At 34.6% G+C, this 20,423-nt stretch overlaps 1 protein-coding gene across 1 annotated transcript in view; it reads left to right on the top strand.

Moving 5' to 3' along the window:
• Positions 1–20,423, top strand: part of LOC127871508 (uncharacterized) — a 41,803-nt gene that overhangs the window by 1,751 nt on the left and 19,629 nt on the right. Inside the window, exons 2-4 of the mRNA XM_052414501.1 lie at positions 11,531–11,620; positions 13,257–13,357; positions 17,823–18,659. Of these exons, the coding sequence (XP_052270461.1) occupies positions 11,583–11,620; positions 13,257–13,357; positions 17,823–18,659 (976 nt within the window). The 5' untranslated portion in view covers positions 11,531–11,582. The remainder of the gene's footprint in view (positions 1–11,530; positions 11,621–13,256; positions 13,358–17,822; positions 18,660–20,423) is intronic.

Raw genomic sequence — 20,423 nt, 5'->3', positions numbered from 1 at the left:
TTGTGAATTTCAGGCTGATGAGAGTTATATTCATCTAATGTAAGATGCATTTGAAACATCTGAATCTTAAAACATTCCTCGATGCAGTAATTAATATTCATTCACTTATATATGTAGAAATGTATCCAAGAAAATGAGCTTTCTTTGATTTATAGCGTGACATAAATATGTTACGACTCTGGTTGACTTTCGATACGGGGTTAGCTTCAGCGTACAGGTCTGTCAATACTATATAAACTGTACGCTGAAGTTTCTTTAGCTAGAGTCCGTGGACTGCTTTATATAAAATTATAATATTTTGAAAAATTAAGAGTTCAAAAAGAAAAAAGTTGGAGTCCAAAATGAGTCCCATTGAATATTGCATGCATCTTTAAAGTTCCAGAAAGATTGTTTAAATAAAGATTTTTAGGGCTATGTTACAACCCGTTTTGCAATAAACCCGTTTTGCAATAAAATTATTGCAAAACGGGTTGGAGTGTCTTATTGCAATTTTTTTTTTTTTAACAACCCGTTTTGCAATAAACCCGTTTTGCAATAAAATTATTGCAAAACGGGTTGGAGTGTTTTATTGCATTTTTTTAACAACCCGTTTTGCAATAAACCCGTTTTGCAATAAAATCACCACACATTTATTTGCAATAATTTCATTGCAAAACGGGTTGGAGTGTCTTATTGCAATGAGAATTTTGTATAACAACCCGTTTTGCAATAAACCCGTTTTGCAATAAAATCATCACTCTTGTATTTATTCAAATGGATTGGAATAGTTAAAAGTGATGTTCAAATTTTGTATTTAAATAATATTGTTTTAAAATAGACAAAACTGTGAGTTAAAACTTAAAATTAAAAAGCATGGAAGGTGGTGAATTTCGAGATTTAATACGATAAAACAAAACAGAATGTGTGTCGAAACGTGTTGAAGTGTCTTCATGCAACGTCAGTTGTGAGTTACAAACCGTTTCGCAATACAATCATCACATATATACTATTTGTTTCAAATTGATTTGAAACGGCATAAAGGAAGTTTAAAATGTCGCCTGCAAGGTAAATATGATACAACTAAACTGAATGTATATATGAAGTGATTTTCACCAATTGGGAAATTAAGTGAAAACAACCCAGAAGTGCAATAACTTTATTGCAAAACGGGTTGGAGTGTTTTATTGCAATTTGTAATTTTTATAACAACCTGTTTAGCAATTAACCCGTTTTTCAAAATTTTTATTGCAAAACGGTTTGGAGCGTCTTATTGCAATTTGAAATTTTTATAACAACCCATTTTGCAATAATAACATGACACATGCATTAACTAATTCAAATGGAATGGAAAGATTAAAAAGGAAATTTAAAATATCGTATTGAAATAATATTATTTCCAAATATAGACAAAACTGTTAGTTTCCACTAAAAAGTAAAAAGCATTGAAGGCGATGCATTTAGAGATTGAATGCGATAAAACAATACAAAATGTAAATAGAAAGTGTTTCAACCTATTAAGTACTGAAGTGAAGATAACGCCGAAATGCAATAATTTACTTAAAAAACGTGTTGAAGTGTCTTCATGCAATGTGAGTTGTGTGTAACAAACCGTTTCGCAATAAAATCATCACACATATACTATTTTTTTCAAATTTCTTTGAAACGGAATAAAGTAAGTTTAAAATGTCGCCTTCAAGGTAAATATGATAAAACTAGAGTGAATGTATATATTTATGAAGTGATTTTCACCAATTGGGGAATTAAATGAAGACAACCCAGAAGTGCAATAATTTTATTGCAAAACGGGTTGGAGTGTTTTATTGCAATTTGTAATTTGTATAACAATCCGTTTTGCAATAAACCCGTTTTGCAATAATTTTATTGCAAAACGGGTTGGAGCGTTTTATTGCAATTTGATTTTTTTTATAATTTTTTATTAATTCAAATTGATTGTAAACATTAAAAAGGATATTTAAAATATCGTTTTTTTTTATTTCCAAATATGGACAAAACTGTTAGTTTCCACTAAAAAGTAAAAAGCATTGAAGGCGATGCATTTCGAGATTTAATGCGATAAAACAATACAAAATGTATAAGAAAGTGTTTCAACCTATTTAGTACTGAAGTGAAGATAACGCCGAAATGCAATAATTTACTGAAAAAACGTGTTGAAGTGTCTTCATGCAATGTGAGTTGTGTGTAACAAACCGTTTCGCAATAAAATCATCACATATATACTATTTTTTTCAAATTTCTTTGAAACGGCATAAAGTAAGTTTAAAATGTCGCCTGCAAGGTAAATATGATAAAACTAGGCTGAATGTATATATTTATGAAGTGATTTTCACCAATTGGGGAATTAAATTAAGACAACCCAGAAGTGCAATAATTTTATTGCAAAACGGGTTGGAGTGTTTTATTGCAATTTGTAATTTGTATAACAACCCGTTTTGCAATAAACCCGTTTTGCAATAATTTTATTGCAAATCGGGTTGGAGCGTCTTATTGCAATTTGAATTTTTTATAACAACCCGTTTTGCAATAAACCCGTTTTGCAATAATACAATGACACGTGTATTAATTAATTCAAATTGATTGTAAACATTAAAAAGGAAATTTAAAATATCGGTTTTTTTTTTATTTCCAAATATGGACAAAACTGTTAGTTTCCACTAAAAAGTAAAAAGCATTGAAGACGATGCATTTCGAGATTGAATGCGATAAAACAATACAAAATGTAAATAGAAAGTGTTTCAACCTATTTAGTACTGAAGTGAAGATAACGCCGAAATGCAATAATTTACTGAAAAAACGTGTTGAAGTGTCTTCATGCAATGTGAGTTGTGTGTAACAAACCGTTTCGCAATAAAATCATCACATATATACTTTTTTTTCAAATTTCTTTGAAACGGCATAAAGTAAGTTTAAAATGTCGCCTTCAAGGTAAATATGATAAAACTAGAGTGAATGTATATATTTATGAAGTGATTTTCACCAATTGGGGAATTAAATGAAGACAATCCAGAAGTACATTGGATTGTCTTATTGCAATTTGAATTTTTATAACAACCCGTTTTGCAATAAAATCATTGCAAAACGGGTTTACAATTGTATTCCAAAACGGGTTGTTATAAAATATCAAATTGCAATAAAACACTCCAGCCCGTTTTGCAATAAAATAATTGCACTTCTGGGTTGTCTTCATTTAATTCCCCAATTGGTGAAAATCACTTCATATATACATTCGGCTTAGTTTTATCATATTAACCTTGCAGACGACATTTTAAACTTCCTTCATACCGTTTCAAATCAATTTGAAACAAATAGTATAAATGTGATTATTTTATTGCGAAACGGTTTGTTACACACGATTCACATTGCATGAAGACACTTCAACACGTTTTTTCAGTAAATTATTGCATTTCTGCGTTATCTTCACTTTAGTTCTAAATAGGTTGAAACACTTTCTATATACATTTTGTGTTGTTTTATCGTATTAAATCTCGAAATGCATCGCCTTCAATGCTTTTTACTTTTTAGTGGAAACTAACAGTTTTGTCCATATTTGGAAATATAAAAAAAAAACGATATTTTAAATTTCCTTTTTAATGTTTACAATCAATTTGAATTAATTAATACACGTGTCATTGTATTATTGCAAAACGGGTTTATTGCAAAACGGGTTGTTATAAAAAATTCAAATTGCAATAAGACGCTCCAACCCGTTTTGCAATAAAATTATTGCAAAACGGGTTTATTGCAAAACGGGTTGTTATACAAATTACAAATTGCAATAAAACACTCCAACCCGTTTTGCAATAAAATTATTGCACTTCTGGGTTGTCTTAATTTAATTCCCCAATTGGTGAAAATCACTTCATAAATATATACATTCAGCCTAGTTTTATCATATTTACCTTGCAGGCGACATTTTAAACTTACTTTATGCCGTTTCAAAGAAATTTGAAAAAAATAGTATATATGTGATGATTTTATTGCGAAACGGTTTGTTACACACAACTCACATTGCATGAAGACACTTCAACACGTTTTTTCAGTAAATTATTGCATTTCGGCGTTATCTTCACTTCAGTACTAAATAGGTTGAAACACTTTCTATATACATTTTGTATTGTTTTATCGCATTAAATCTCGAAATGCATCGCCTTCAATGCTTTTTACTTTTTAGTGGAAACTAACAGTTTTGTCCATATTTGGAAATATAAAAAAAACGATATTTTAAATTTCCTTTTTAATGTTTACAATCAATTTGAATTAATTAATACACGTGTCATTGTATTATTGCAAAACGGGTTTATTGCAAAACGGGTTGTTATAAAAAAAATCAAATTGCAATAAAACGCTCCAACCCGTTTTGCAATAAAATTATTGCAAAGCGGGTTTATTGCAAAACGGGTTGTTATACAAATTACAAATTGCAATAAAACACTCCAACCCGTTTTGCAATAAAATTATTGCACTTCTGGATTGTCTTCATTTAATTCCCCAATTGGTGAAAATCACTTCATAAATATATACATTCACTCTAGTTTTATCATATTTACCTTGAAGGCGACATTTTAAACTTACTTTATGCCGTTTCAAAGAAATTTGAAAAAAATAGTATATATGTGATGATTTTATTTCGAAACGGTTTGTTACACACAACTCACATTGCATGAAGACACTTCAACACGTTTTTTCAGTAAATTATTGCATTTCGGCGTTATCTTCACTTCAGTACTAAATAGGTTGAAACACTTTCTATTTACATTTTGTATTGTTTTATCGCATTCAATCTCGAAATGCATCGCCTTCAATGCTTTTTACTTTTTAGTGGAAACTAACAGTTTTGTCCATATTTGGAAATAAAAAAAACACGATATTTTAAATTTCCTTTTTAATGTTTACAATCAATTTGAATTAATTAATACACGTGTCATTGTATTATTGCAAAACGGGTTTATTGCAAAACGGGTTGTTATAAAAAATTCAAATTGCAATAAGACGCTCCAACCCGATTTGCAATAAAATTATTGCAAAACGGGTTTATTGCAAAACGGGTTGTTATACAAATTACAAATTGCAATAAAACACTCCAACCCGTTTTGCAATAAAATTATTGCACTTCTGGGTTGTCTTAATTTAATTCCCCAATTGGTGAAAATCACTTCATAAATATATACATTCAGCCTAGTTTTATCATATTTACCTTGCAGGCGACATTTAAACTTACTTTTGCCGTTTCAAAGAAATTTGAAAAAAATAGTATATATGTGATGATTTTATTGCGAAACGGTTTGTTACACACAACTCACATTGCATGAAGACACTTCAACACGTTTTTTCAGTAAATTATTGCATTTCGGCGTTATCTTCACTTCAGTACTAAATAGGTTGAAACACTTTCTATATACATTTTGTATTGTTTTATCGCATTAAATCTCGAAATGCATCGCCTTCAATGCTTTTTACTTTTTAGTGGAAACTAACAGTTTTGTCCATATTTGGAAATAAAAAAACCCCGATATTTTAAATATCCTTTTTAATGTTTACAATCAATTTGAATTAATTAATACACGTGTCATTGTATTATTGCAAAACGGGTTTATTGCAAAACGGGTTGTTATAAAAAAAATCAAATTGCAATAAAACGCTCCAACCCGTTTTGCAATAAAATTATTGCAAAACGGGTTTATTGCAAAACGGGTTGTTATACAAATTACAAATTGCAATAAAACACTCCAACCCGTTTTGCAATAAAATTATTGCACTTCTGGGTTGTTTTCATTTAATTCCCCAATTGGTGAAAATCACTTCATAAATATATACATTCACTCTAGTTTTATCATATTTACCTTGAAGGCGACATTTTAAACTTACTTTATTCCGTTTCAAAGAAATTTGAAAAAAATAGTATATATGTGATGATTTTATTGCGAAACGGTTTGTTACACACAACTCACATTGCATGAAGACACTTCAACACGTTTTTTAAGTAAATTATTGCATTTCGGCGTTATCTTCACTTCAGTACTTAATAGGTTGAAACACTTTCTATTTACATTTTGTATTGTTTTATCGCATTCAATCTCGAAATGCATCGCCTTCAATGCTTTTTACTTTTTAGTGGAAACTAACAGTTTTGTCTATATTTGGAAATAATATTATTTCAATACGATATTTTAAATTTCCTTTTTAATCTTTCCATTCCATTTGAATTAGTTAATGCATGTGTCATGTTATTATTGCAAAATGGGTTGTTATATAAATTTCAAATTGCAATAAGACGCTCCAACCCGTTTTGCAATAAAAATTTTGAAAAACGGGTTAATTGCTAAACAGGTTGTTATAAAAATTACAAATTGCAATAAAACACTCCAACCCGTTTTGCAATAAAGTTATTGCACTTCTGGGTTGTTTTCACTTAATTTCCCAATTGACGAAAATCACTTCATATATACATTCAGTTTAGTTGTATCATATTTACCTTGCAGGCGACATTTTAAACTTCCTTTATGCCGTTTCAAATCAATTTGAAACAAATAGTATATATGTGATGATTGTATTGCGAAACGGTTTGTAACTCACAACTGACGTTGCATGAAGACACTTCAACACGTTTCGACACACATTCTGTTTTGTTTTATCGTATTAAATCTCGAAATTCACCACCTTCCATGCTTTTTAATTTTAAGTTTTAACTCACAGTTTTGTCTATTTTAAAACAATATTATTTAAATACAAAATTTGAACATCACTTTTAACTATTCCAATCCATTTGAATAAATACAAGAGTGATGATTTTATTGCAAAACGGGTTTATTGCAAAACGGGTTGTTATACAAAATTCTCATTGCAATAAGACACTCCAACCCGTTTTGCAATGAAATTATTGCAAATAAATGTGTGGTGATTTTATTGCAAAACGGGTTTATTGCAAAACGGGTTGTTAAAAAAAAATGCAATAAAACACTCCAACCCGTTTTGCAATAATTTTATTGCAAAACGGGTTTATTGCAAAACGGGTTGTTTAAAAAAAAAAATTGCAATAAGACACTCCAACCCGTTTTGCAATAATTTTATTGCAAAACGGGTTTATTGCAAAACGGGTTGTAACAGGGCTATAGAAAACAAGCGTATTTGCGTTATTACTCAATTAAAATAACAAAAAACGTAATTAATTTCGAAATAAAGCGTACAAAACGCAAATACAAATTTAATATTGTAATTCCTGTAAAAAACCTTTCGTCACAAACACAATTCTTATGAACACTGGGTGTATTTTTTATACTTTTCCGTACAAAAATGTACCGATTAGTGTATATACCGTCCTATGAAGAAAAGAAGGCATGTCTTTCCAGCGGTTATCAATCTTTGGGGTCTTATTGTAATTAGGCCAAACAAAAAATAGGTCCGTTTCTGGTCTCCTTGGGGAAAAAACAGGGTCAGTAGGTTGGGATTCTTTTATTTATTAATTTTTGTTTTGTACTAGATTTTTGGCCACTCCAATAAAAAGTTGAGGGTCGGCGACATGGTCAGGCGACCCTAAATGGACCCTTTTTTGGCCTTATTTGTAGACCTGTCTGCTTTCTACTTTCATTTTCAAGGTATTCAGCTCAAAATGATTGAAAACGGGGTGCATCACTTTTAACAGCCATAACTTCAACAATGAAAAACACGATTTGGTTAAACACATGTTTGTGGTTTTAACCCTGTCAGAAGTGTTTTATTGGAGTTGCAGCATACATTTATTCAATAGAATCATTCAATTTCTTTCTCTTGAGTTTTCTTTCTAAATCATAAAATGCTTAACAATATAAAGTCTACATTCTAATGAAATTATATTTATTATTCTCCTTCAATTCTTCATCTAGTCAAAATACCTGGAAATCTCTATACATTCATATTTTTAATGATGGGAAAATAAAATAATACTTTTTATGTATAAGATCTGTTATAATATTGAAATCTTGTGAGCAGTGTTTAGTTATAATTATCCCCACGCTTTTTGAAAAAAAGGTGGGGATATTGTGGTTATCTCCGCCGTCCGTCCGTCCGTCTGTCTGTCTGTCCGTCCGTCCGTCCTGGCCACTATCTCCTCCTACACTAAAAGCACTAGAACCTTGAAACTTACACACATGGTAGCTATGAGCATATGTGCGACCCTGCACTATTTGGAATTTTGATCTGACCCCTGGGTCAAAAGTGATAGCGGTTGGGGTGGGGCCGCGTCAGAAATTATCACTCATTTTTTTAGGTTATTTTACATTTACTTCTTTATTTCTACACCGATTCACTTCAAATTGATACTGGACCTCTCTTATGACAATACGGTCAATCTCAACCATGCATGGCCCCATTCCCAACCCTGGGGCGCCCCGCCCACATACAGTACACTCCACGCGTTTTCCCCAAATTCCCTCCATACTCCGCGGGTTTCGACCTGGAGGGAGATTAAGAAAATCCCGCTATACGCGGCGTTTGCATGATTTTGAACGCGGCGATTAACGATCGGCAAAACTGATAAGCCGACGCGGCAGCCCTCGGCGTTGGCAACGCGGGGGAAACTCCGCGTTTTACGAGATAACGATCAATTTAATTTTGTTTGACTTCCTGACTTTCAAATAAAATTACATTTATTACAAGTACATACATGTACATGTAGTATAATATTTACAATAAAAAAAAACCAAGATAGATCGATCCCGACGTGGTTGTAGAAGTAGTTGTTGTTTTATAGAAAACTCGTTGATTTACGACACACAAAACGTCGTCTTTTAACTAATACTTACCAATTAATATAAACACAGTTTGAAACATTGTTTTTATTTTGATAATTTAATCCAAAGTTTTCATGTTAGCAGGTGATTTTCTATACTGAACATGTATACAAATGACCAAGGACCCTAAAAATCTCGCAAATCTGTGTGAATTGACAGTTTGACGTAATCAAAGAAAAGCCTCTTCCTGTCTAAAGGCATAACTTACTCAAGTAAACACGTTCAACGAATGCATAAGGAATGGTTTTAATTGTCGGAACAAAGTCAATTCTCTGCTCGCTAATGCATTGATTTTCTCTTTGTTTGTAGGTTATTCCATTGATTGCTAAAAGGTGGTAACTATTGAGTTGATAATTGCATTTAATATTCACAGTTGTATTTTTGTTGCGTCGACATTCTAAACAATGTTTACCAGTAAGTATGGACCAAATCGGCAGAGTGACATTCACACATGTTAATCCCTTTTGTCAAAACACCGCAGACAGCAGTCTACACAATAGGTCAGTAAACAAGCTTTGCGTGTTTTCATAACGTCAAACACTTCAAATCCAGTTCCGCCCAGATGTCTTCTTTAGTCAGTTTACTATACAATTACTGTAGTGTTAAAATAATTACTCTACTAAAATACCGTAACGATAAAGATTCGGCCTGTTCGATTTAAAATTATTATAGAGGAAATATCAACTTATTCGCGATATAATTTCGTTAATAAATACCAAAGAAACTTTTAACCGAAATCAACAAAATTCAATGTTCTCTGCGCTACAAAGTTTGTATAAAAAAAATCAATACACGCACGCTTTGCAGGAGTATACATTGTACCTTGACCTTGTACATTGCAGCATAATTTTTGCGCGCTTTTTGGCGGGAAATATACATGCCTGTATATTGGAAGCATTTGTAAACGTCGTGTTAACAATTAAAAATCGTAGTGTGTTTCGGATTACGAATTATTATTCTCATTTGGAAATTTTACGGAACATTTATCCTTGTGTCACATGTGTTATGATTTAAATATTAATTTGTCAAATGTATTATATTAGACTAATTCATATTGTAGACGTACCTGTGAATTAAAAAACATAATTTTTATACGTATTAATTTTCTATACAATTATCTTTTTTATACATGTACTACAGTATTTAAACAATTTATTATAACAATGTTTTTATTTTTTGGCATGCCCAGTAGCACACTGCTAACGCGGCGTTGCGCGGCGATCACTGATAAGAACGGAAAGTGTCTGCATTTACCGACTAGCCTAAAGTAATACACGCCGCGGGAATTAGCGAACGCGGCGTAACGCCGAGCGTTTTATCGAGTTCACCTCGCTCTTCCAACGCCGCGTGAACACTCGCTAGCAGAAAAAACCCGCGGAGGGAGCGCGTTTTTTGGGGAAAACGCGTGGAGTGTACTGTAGGCCACACCCACCCAAAATTTCCATTTACTATAATTTTTTCATTTCTACACGGATTCACTTCAAATTGATACTGAACTTCTCTTATGACATTAGGGTCAATCTCAACTATGCATGGCCCCATAACCAACCCTGGGGCCCCGCCCACATAGACCACACCCACCCAAAATTGCCTTTACTATAATTTCTTCATTTCTACACCGATTCACTTCAAATTGATATTGAACTTCTCTTATGACAAATCAGTCAATCTCAACTATGCATGGCCCCATTACCAACCCTGGGGCGCCCCGCCCACATAGACCACACCCACCCAAAATTGCCTTTTACTATAATTTCTTCATTTCTACACCGATTCACTTCAAATTGATACTGAACCTCTCTTATGACAATACGGTCAATCTCAACTATGCATGGCCCCATTACCAACCCTGGGGCCCCGCCCACATAGACCACACCCGCCCAAAATTGCCTTTTACTATAATTTCTTCATTTCTACACCGATTCACTTCAAATTGATACTGAACTTCTCTTATGACAATACGGTCAATCTCAACTATGCATGGCACAATTACCAACCCTGGGGCACCCTGCCCACATATGTCACACCCACCCAAAATTGCCTTTTACTATAACTTCTTCATTTCTACACGAATTCACTTCTAATTGATGATGAACTTCTCTTATGACAATACGGTCAATCTCAGCTATGCATGGCCCCATTACCAACCCTGGGGCACACCTAGGTCAAACATTGGGCGTGGGGATACGCGTCGGCCTCTGCCGCGCCATTTCTAGTTTAACAGTATGAGATTGAGGTACGTCCAACAATGAATAATTTCAAAAAATAATAATGTATGTTTTCTTTTCTATAATTTACCTGACAATAAGATAAATAAAATGTATTGATTTTTAGCTTTGCTGTTTTCCGAGAAAACCGGAGGTATTGTCATAGCCAGCTCGTTGTGTCGTGTACGTCGTTGAGTCTTCCGCCGTCTGCATCGTTTTAAAACCTTAACATTTTGTCAAGGTTTTGAACATTGGCTCTAAAATCAAAGTGCTTCCAGTGACACCTCCCACCTACAACTGTGAAACTTCATATGTAGCTCCACCTTGATGAGTTCTACACGCCACACCAATATTTGTATCACTAGGTCAAAGGTAAAGGTCACTGTGACCTCTAAAAAAACAATTCTGACAAGCTTTCATTTGTTCAAAACTTTATCTGCAGCCGAGCGTGGCACCCGTTTTGCGGTGCTCTTGTTTATATTCTCTCATTCTTTGAGCAGCGCCTTTGTGCATGTTTTCTTGCATGTTTCCATGAATGTTTCATTTTATTTCTATTTTCAGTCTTAACTCAGATTGCCTGGTAACATTTGGAGGGTTTGTTGTAAACACAAAGATGGAAGATGAGATCATCATAATACCTGATACACCTAAGTATGGAACAGTTGCATAAAAACTATTTTGAATGTTGAAATTTCACCCTTGTTTATTGTGACAGTCACTAATCCAATTCAAATATACAGTTGTATGCGTTATTGTTGAGGTGAAATGGTGAGGGGAAACACCCTTTGTCAGTTTGTTGTCCAGAATTAAAGTTTTTCAGTATTAAAGTCTATAATAAAGATAGTTGATCTTACTTAGAAGTAGCCTGGTGGATTTCTTTTCATTTATCAGTTATTGTTACATGTGCAATAAAAAAGTGAAAAATTGTATTAAACCTACGTGAATATTAATACCTTACATATAGATCATAGAATTAGATATTGAAGTAGTGTTTGTATTACATAACTTTAAAATAAATCAAGAAATTGTAATGAAACTTGAGAAATTCATTTCTTTTATCCAGTGTATGTCTATTAAGTGGGTGTAATCAAGGTCACCGTTACTTGATAAACATAAAGCATAAAATTAATTTTACACCCCATTTTTTATGACTCAATGTCATGAATATTCAGAAGCAAAACCGCACATATTGGCACATGGCAGGCTACATGTACATACCCCATGTGCTAACGTGTCCAATCGTCACGTATGAATGATTTTATGAATGTTGTCATATGATCATATCAACAATTTTTAATGAAAATTGTTAGCAATAAGTTAGATATTCAATTTTGAAGTGTTGCCTTAGAAAAGTCTCCAATACATGTGCTGCAGTTTGCCAAAATGCCCAGTTGCGCTCCTGAATATTCATACATGTACGAGCCATACATTTTAAACAATTTGTTTTATGTTTTCCTGGTGTAAGAACCAACCAAGGCTTAAATAATTTAATTGAAATAAAATTAGAATAATATTGCGTTTAACCCACATGCTAATGTGTCTGATTGTCAAGGATGAATGATTTTATAGTGAGCTTGCTCAAAATGTACTGAAATTATCACATGTAATTTTTTTTAAAATCTCATTTAATCTCATTTAATATTTTGATATTTAAGTTTTGAAAGTGTGGTGTTAAAAAAGTCTTCAAGTTCAAGTCTTTTCAAATGATTTTGGCTAAATGTCTACCTATAAATTGAGTTTTTTTTATTAAAGCATATGTATATTAAACATTGTAAAACAACTTTATTTTTTGTTTCAAATTTGCATATAAGGCACATGTTGCCAAGGACTAAAGGTCAATATTATTGTAACATTCATAATTTTAATTTCACCAAAATATGACAAATTAAACAGTAGTTTGAAAAACTGCTATATCTCATGGCAAACAGCAGTAAATACATGCACCAATGACATGATGATCTATCTTGGTCTCAAAATACTCAAAAATGAAAGAGATTATAAGATAGCCACTAAAGCCCCTTATACATCACGGGAAGCGGACAACAACAACGAGCGAGGCATGGTATTGTAATGCACATAGGGGGGGAGTTAGAGGGTTAGGGTAAGGTTTAGGGTTAGGGGTCGGGTTTGGGTTAGGGTTAGCCTTAACCCTAACCATAACCAAACCATAACCCAGGGTTATCTTCCCTATACCATGCCTCGCTCGTTGTAATTGTCCTCTTCCCATCTGTCACAGAATGTTCTGGACCTTAACAACTGTTTATGTGTTTTGTATGGTGGTATCTAGCCTGTCTACTGCTCACCAAGAGAGGGGTCAAGGCTTGGAGGAGGCAGGCAGATCAGTATCTGCAACATCAGCTTCAAATTGGCTTTCTAAACGAAAATTAGGTAAGAAACATTGCAAGAACATGTTCCCAAATACATGTAGTTATATTCAGGCATTTGAATAGATTTTGAAGTTGAATATCCGGGTTCAAATTACCCTATGCCTGACAGGTTGAAACTAGAAATGGCGCGGCAGAGGCCGACGCGTATCCCCACGCCCAATGTTTGACCTAGGTGTGCCCCAGGGTTGGTAATGGGGCCATGCATAGCTGAGATTGACCGTATTGTCATAAGAGAAGTTCATCATCAATTAGAAGTGAATTGGTGTAGAAATGAAGAAGTTATAGTAAAAGGCAATTTTGGGTGGGTGTGACATATGTGGGCAGGGCGCCCCAGGGTTGGTAATTGTGCCATGCATAGTTGAGATTGACCGTATTGTCATAAGAGAAGTTCAGTATCAATTTGAAGTGAATCGGTGTAGAAATGAAGAAATTATAGTAAAAGGCAATTTTGGGCAGGTGTGGTCTATGTGGGCGGGGCCCCAGGGTTGGTAATGGGGCCATGCATAGTTGAGATTGACCGTATTGTCATAAGAGAGGTTCAGTATCAATTTGAAGTGAATCGGTGTAGAAATGAAGAAATTATAGTAAAAGGCAATTTTGGGTGGGTGTGGTCTATGTGGGCGGGGCGCCCCAGGGTTGGTAATGGGGCCATGCATAGTTGAGATTGACTGTATTGTCATAAGAGAAGTTCAGTATCAATTTGAAGTGAATCGGTGTAGAAATGAAGAAATTATAGTAAAAGGCAATTTTGGGCGGGCGTGGTCTATGTGGGCGGGGCCCCAGGGTTGGTAATGGGGCCATGCATAGTTGAGATTGACCGTATTGTCATAAGAGAGGTTCAGTATCAATTTGAAGTGAATCGGTGTAGAAATGAAGAAATTATAGTAAAAGGCAATTTTTGGTGGGTGTGGCCTATGTGGGCGGGCGCCCCAGGGTTGGGATTGGGGCCATGCATAGTTGAGATTGACCCTAATGTCATAACAAAAGTTCAGTATCAATTTGAAGTGAATCCGTGTAGAAATGAAAAAATTATAGTAAATGGAAATTTTTGGTGGGTGTGGCCTATGTGGGCGGGGCGCCCCAGGGTTGGGAATGGGGCCATGCATGGTTGAGATTGACCGTATTGTCATAAGAGAGGTCCAGTATCAATTTGAAGTGAATCGGTGTAGAAATAAAGAAGTAAATGTAAAATAACCTAAAAAAATGAGTGATAATTTCTGACGTGGCCCCACCCCAACCGCTATAACTTTTGACCCAGGGGTCAGATCAAAATTCCAAATAGTGCAGGGTCGCACATATGCTCATAGCTACCATGTGTGTAAGTTTCAAGGTTCTAGTGCTTTTAGTGTAGGAGGAGATAGTGGCCAGGACGGACGGACGGACGGACGGCGGAGATAACCACAATATCCCCACCTTTTTTTCAAAAAGCGTGGGGATAAATACCTAAGTCAAGGGTTATTATTATGTGTCTGCTTATAATGGCTTTGAAGAAGAGGGGGTATATTGTTTTGCACATGTCGGTCGGTCCGTCCGTCCACCAAATGGTTTCCGGATGATAACTCACGAATGCGTAGGGTTAGGATCAGCAGTCAAAAGAGCGAAAATTTACAATTGTTAGCATCAAAAGACAAGATTCTTATACATTTTAAATCGCTGTTATTGAATAAATAGTTTTTCCATCACTGAAAGTTAAATTGAATACATAAATGTTGCGTTATCGATGTTATTTTATGCACTAGCATGTACAATGCATGCTTTTAAATGAAAGCACCTCTGTGGAACTGGTTTTTATTGCATTTGGTTTATGGTTTATTGTCCCTTACCGGTTTCACCGGAGGAAACTTATGGTTTGGGCTCTGTATGTCCGTCAGTCCATCAGTCTGTGAGTCTGTCACGATCTTCTGGATCCTGTGATAACTTTAAAAGTTCTTTATATTTTTTCATGAAACTTAAAAGATGGATAGATGGCAATATAGATATTATGCGCGTCATTTAATTTTGTTCCGACGTCAAAAATTCTGGTTGTTATGGCAACAAATAATTATTATTTTTAATTATTTCTGACAATGGTGGAGTCGGTAGGGGACATATATTGCTTGGCAACAGTCTTGTTTTTGCTAATATTTGAGAGACAGTTTTGTCTCAAATTGAAAACATGCGTGCATATATATGTCCTTTATGTGTTAACATCAGTAGGTGTGCTATTCTTTATTTCTTGTCACATCAAAAAAGTAATCAGTATAAATATATTAGCGTCAAGGTTGGAATATGTGTTCTTTCAGCCTTTTGTTTATGGGTGTTAATGTGTTACACACTTAGGCCAAAGAACAGACAATGAAACTTATTTTTCCAGATACAAAATATTGATTCAGGTTAGTTTAAGGTTGGTTATATACATGTGTATATGTTTCATTTTATATTTTAATGATGACACAAATTCATGACTTTGCACAGCCTTTATTCACCAACCAATTCTTAGACTTAACATTAAAGAATATAATTAGAACCAAGAAAAATAGGTCCAGCGTTTGAATCTAGAAGGCTTCCACTGGTGATTATTTCATTTGAAAAACGTTCTACGCGAAGAAAGCTGTAGATATAGGTGGTAAATACCAAGTTTGAGTCCAAATTAAAGCAATTAATGAATATTCCAATTTAAAGAATTTTCTTTATTCTTAGACTGGTCTAAGAATTGGTTGGTGAATACGGGCTGTGGAAAAATTCAAAATTCTTCTATGGGAAATAAAACTTTTTTTACACCAGCTTGAGATCTCAAATAAGGCATGGTAATTAATTGCCAGCTGTGGCTTAACACTTTTGTTCTATCATATTTCCTTACTAATGAAATGTTTTGTATGAATTTTTCCCAACTTTTATAAAGAAACTGTAAGATTATGCTTACTTTGTGGTGAAATAGTGATAATGAAAGTGCTTTTGGTTCATTAAGTAACAACAGTGACCTCATTCTGTTTTGGGGGATACCAGGCTAAGCTTTTGGAGGGGAGAACATTTGCATCTTTATGTCCCCTTTTCAAGGAAGAGACGGTATTATGCACATATCCGTTGGTGGTTACTGGTTAGGTACACGTAGGTATGTTTGTCAGGGGGTATTATGCACATGTCCGTCAGTGGGTGGGTAGGTAGGTATGTTGGTCAGGTGGTATTGTGCACATGTCCGTCGGTGGGTGGGTAGGTATGTTGGTCAGTATGTTGATTCATTTACCTTTTCATTTCCACCCTGATATCTAGAGCACTCTTTGACCTATGATCTCACAAATTGGTATGATGGTTACTTGGGATGGAAGGAAGACATCTATTGATTTTAGATAAACATGTTAAAGGTAAAAGAAACAGTGGGTTGTAACATGAAATGTATACCTTTTCTTTTCTGCATCATTTCTAGAGAATGCTTCTACCTAAGTTAATGCAAATGAATATAAGGTTACTCTCAGGATCAAAGGAAGACATGCTAAATTTGTTTCAAGAAGAGATTGCCTTGACCTAAGATCATGAAAATTGACTATGTTGAAAGAAAGTTACAAAAAGGCACAGCACAAGAGTGTTCCTTGTCTGACTGATGTCATTGCTCTGATGTAGGGCTTGCTCCGCTGTTTTATGAGCCATTTGTAAGATTCTTTTCTGAAAAAGAAGCTACAATTATGACATTCTCTTCATTGTCCCCAACCGGTGGACTGATGGTTTGCGCTCTGTCTGTCAGTCAATCAGTCAGTTTGTCACACTTTTCTGGATCCTGCGATAACTTTCGAAGTTCTTCATCCTTTTTCAGGAAACTTGAAACATGGACAGATGGCAATATGGTGATTGTGCACGTCATTTAATTTTGTTCCTTTGTCAAGAACTCTGATTGCTATTGCAACAAATAGACTAGAAATATTGCTGAAAATGGTGGATCCTGTGATAACTTAAAAAGTTCTTCATATTTGTTTATGAAAGTTGAAACATGGACAGATGGCAATATGGAGATTATGCACTTCATTTCATTTGTTCCTACGTCAAGAATTATGGTTGATATGGCAACAAATAGACTAGAAATATTGCTGAAAGTGGTGGAGTTTCACCGGTAGGGGACCATATTGCTTGGCAATAGTCTTGTTCAAATTGGTCAGAGTGTTAATATTGAAAATATTTAGGCCAAGTTTAAATCTGGGTCATGTAAGTCTAAAATTAGGTCATTAGGTCAACTCTTAGAAAACCATATTACAAATATGAAAGCCACACGTATGACTCATCTTTATTAAACATGGTGACTGAGAATATCAAGGCCATGTTTTAATCTAGGTCAAGTGGGTTAAAGACCAGGTGAACAGGTTAAGTCTTTTTGACGATTGGTGAACATTATACTTCAGTGAACGCTTTAGGGCTTCTTGATCTTCTTGTTTTAGATGACATGTATTTCAGGCTTTCCTTAACTACTTCTTCCTTTACATGGGATGTTTAACTTGCAGATTACCTTAACAATCAACTTGATACGGGCACCAAACCCAAGGAAAACAGTGCAGCTGGAGCAAAATGCAACACTTTACTGAAAACTCTCAATGTTTCTCCATCTAAATATGAGTCCACCTTGAAGAAAAACCCACGACTGGCTGATAGAAAAGTCACAGACAATTACAGTGAATATGTTGGCTTTGTTAGAAGTTCTACACTCATTTCACCTACAAAACTTTCAATTCACTCAAAAAATGTAACAAATGAAAACAGGGAACTTAACTCGTTTAACAGTAATCGTAAAAGGAAAAGGTTGGTGGCTTCAAAACAGTCCTATAGTTGGCCTAGTTCTTCAGATGAATCAGATTCAGACTCTGATGAATTTATAAATAGATTGAAAACAAAATATATAAATAAGAAGCATGTCACAGAAAATTATTTAAGCAAAGAAGACAATTACGATGCCAAGAAGATACCGCATGCCAAATACAAACCCAAGCCTTTTTGTGGCACTAAGTCTGTACAAAGTGACAATCATGTAGTGACAGACAAAAACCTTAACACAATAAATGTAGGAATTACCCAAGATCTTGTGCCTGGAATAAAGAAAAGCAAGACTGCAGCAACCTCAACTGTAACCTCTGGTATGTCCGAGGCTTGCAAGGAATCGCCAATCCTTACAATAACACCAAAGGAGTCAAGTTTTCCATTTCCTACGGAGCCAGATAGCGATTTGGATTCTCGTCCAGATTCTCCAGTGTTTAACGCCCGTCCTGCAAGGAGAGTAACTCAAGAAAGAATTATTAGTCGGAAGCAAAAGGATAATAGAGCAGCAGCAAAATTGGAACATGATGGTAGTAACAACTTTCACTTCTTGTATATGTATAATCTGTTTTGGTTTAATTTAAACTACTCAAATGATAGCAGGTTGTTTTTTTTAATAAGAAAGTGACGCCGATAGTCAGCGTTTTCCCCTTCCAGAATTTTTTTCCCTCAAAATACAATTTCCCCTCCAAGAATATCATTTTTCACCAAAACATATCTTTTTTTAGCATTTATTTAAGCTTTAAATCGACTGGTGTTAATTTTGATTGCTTAATTATCCATCGTAACACTAGCTCATTGTTTCAATGAAACGAAAACCGGTGTGCACCAGAACATGAGCCATCGTTTGACCTTGCTGTAATTGAAGCGCACGTGGTAGCTGGCCAATCAACATTGAGTTCGCTAACACATAGTCTAATATTGGTTCATTCATGCGCAGACACTGTTTACATGGAATACACAGTTTACATTGTCGTCTGCCAACAATATAGAGGCCGATGGCAATTGTCGTTTTTAAAGATAAACAAATGAAAAAGAAGCGCAACAATAAATAAATAATTTCTAAGCTGATCACTTATACACCTTTCTACCGACTATCGATCTGAATTAAAGGATGATAATTAAATAATTAGTTCTATGTCGATGATGTAACACCTTTCTCAGTTTTTGCCGATTATCGTTTGAAATTAAAAGGTGATAATTAAGTTGTTTTTTACCCACAAACTATGCTATTGTAAAGCAATATGTCCATAAAATTGTATATTTATTACGTATCTGCTAGGTAACTGACCAAACGCACACAATTTTTTGGACGGTCGTTTTCGGATACATTATTTTTCATCGATTATAATTTATTTTCGAAGTTCTTTATAGAAGAAATATAATAACGAATACACATGCGGTGATACGGATGGTGTGGTTTATAATATTTTGAATTGTATTCACCTGAAATTGCAATTGGAAATACTATAAAAAAGAACAATTAGTATGGGCTCGGGGTGGGGGGGGGCTTTGCCCTTTATTGTACCCCCATTACTGGTAATGGGGGCTATATAGGAGTCACTTTGTCGGTCTGTCCCGAAATTTCATCCGATCTTCACCAAACTTGGTCACAAGTTGTATCTAGATGATGTCTAGGTCAAGTTTGAATATGGGTCATGCCAGGTCAAAAACAAGGTCACAATGTGTTTTAAACCGAAAGTTTGTCCGGACCATAACTATGTCATTTATCGTTGGATTTTATAATGACTTGGTACATTGGTTCACCATCATGGGACAGTGTGTCGTGTGAAAAAAGTATGTTGATATCTCCAATGTCAAAGTCACACTTGGAGTTTAAAGGTCAAATACTTGTCCGGGCCATTACTTTGTCATTTATGGTGCGATTTTAAAATCATTTAGAAAATTTGTTCACCATCCTTGGACGGTGTGTCGCGCGAAAGAATTACGTCGATATCTCCAAGGTCACACTTTGAGTTCAAAGATCATAAATGAGATTGTCTGGGCCATAACTATGACATTCATTGTGAGAATTTGAAATCATTTGCCACATTTGTTCACCATCATTAGACAGTGTGTCGCGCGAAAGAATTACGTCGATATCTCCAAGGTCAAGGTCACACTTTGAGTACAAAGGTAAAAAATGTCCATAAATAAGCTTGTCCAGGCCATAACTATGTTGTTCATTGTGAGATTTAAAAATCATTTGGCACATGTGTTCACCATCATTAGATGGATTGTCGCGTGAAAAAATTACGTCAATATTTCCAAGGTCAAGGTCACACTTTGAGTTC

The sequence above is a fragment of the Dreissena polymorpha genome, chromosome 1 (genome assembly GCF_020536995.1).
Source record: "Dreissena polymorpha isolate Duluth1 chromosome 1, UMN_Dpol_1.0, whole genome shotgun sequence".
Taxonomy (NCBI): Eukaryota; Metazoa; Mollusca; class Bivalvia; order Myida; family Dreissenidae; genus Dreissena; species Dreissena polymorpha.
The sequence above is the reverse complement of the archived record's forward strand: the minus strand, read 5'-3'. Positions and strand labels throughout refer to the sequence as shown.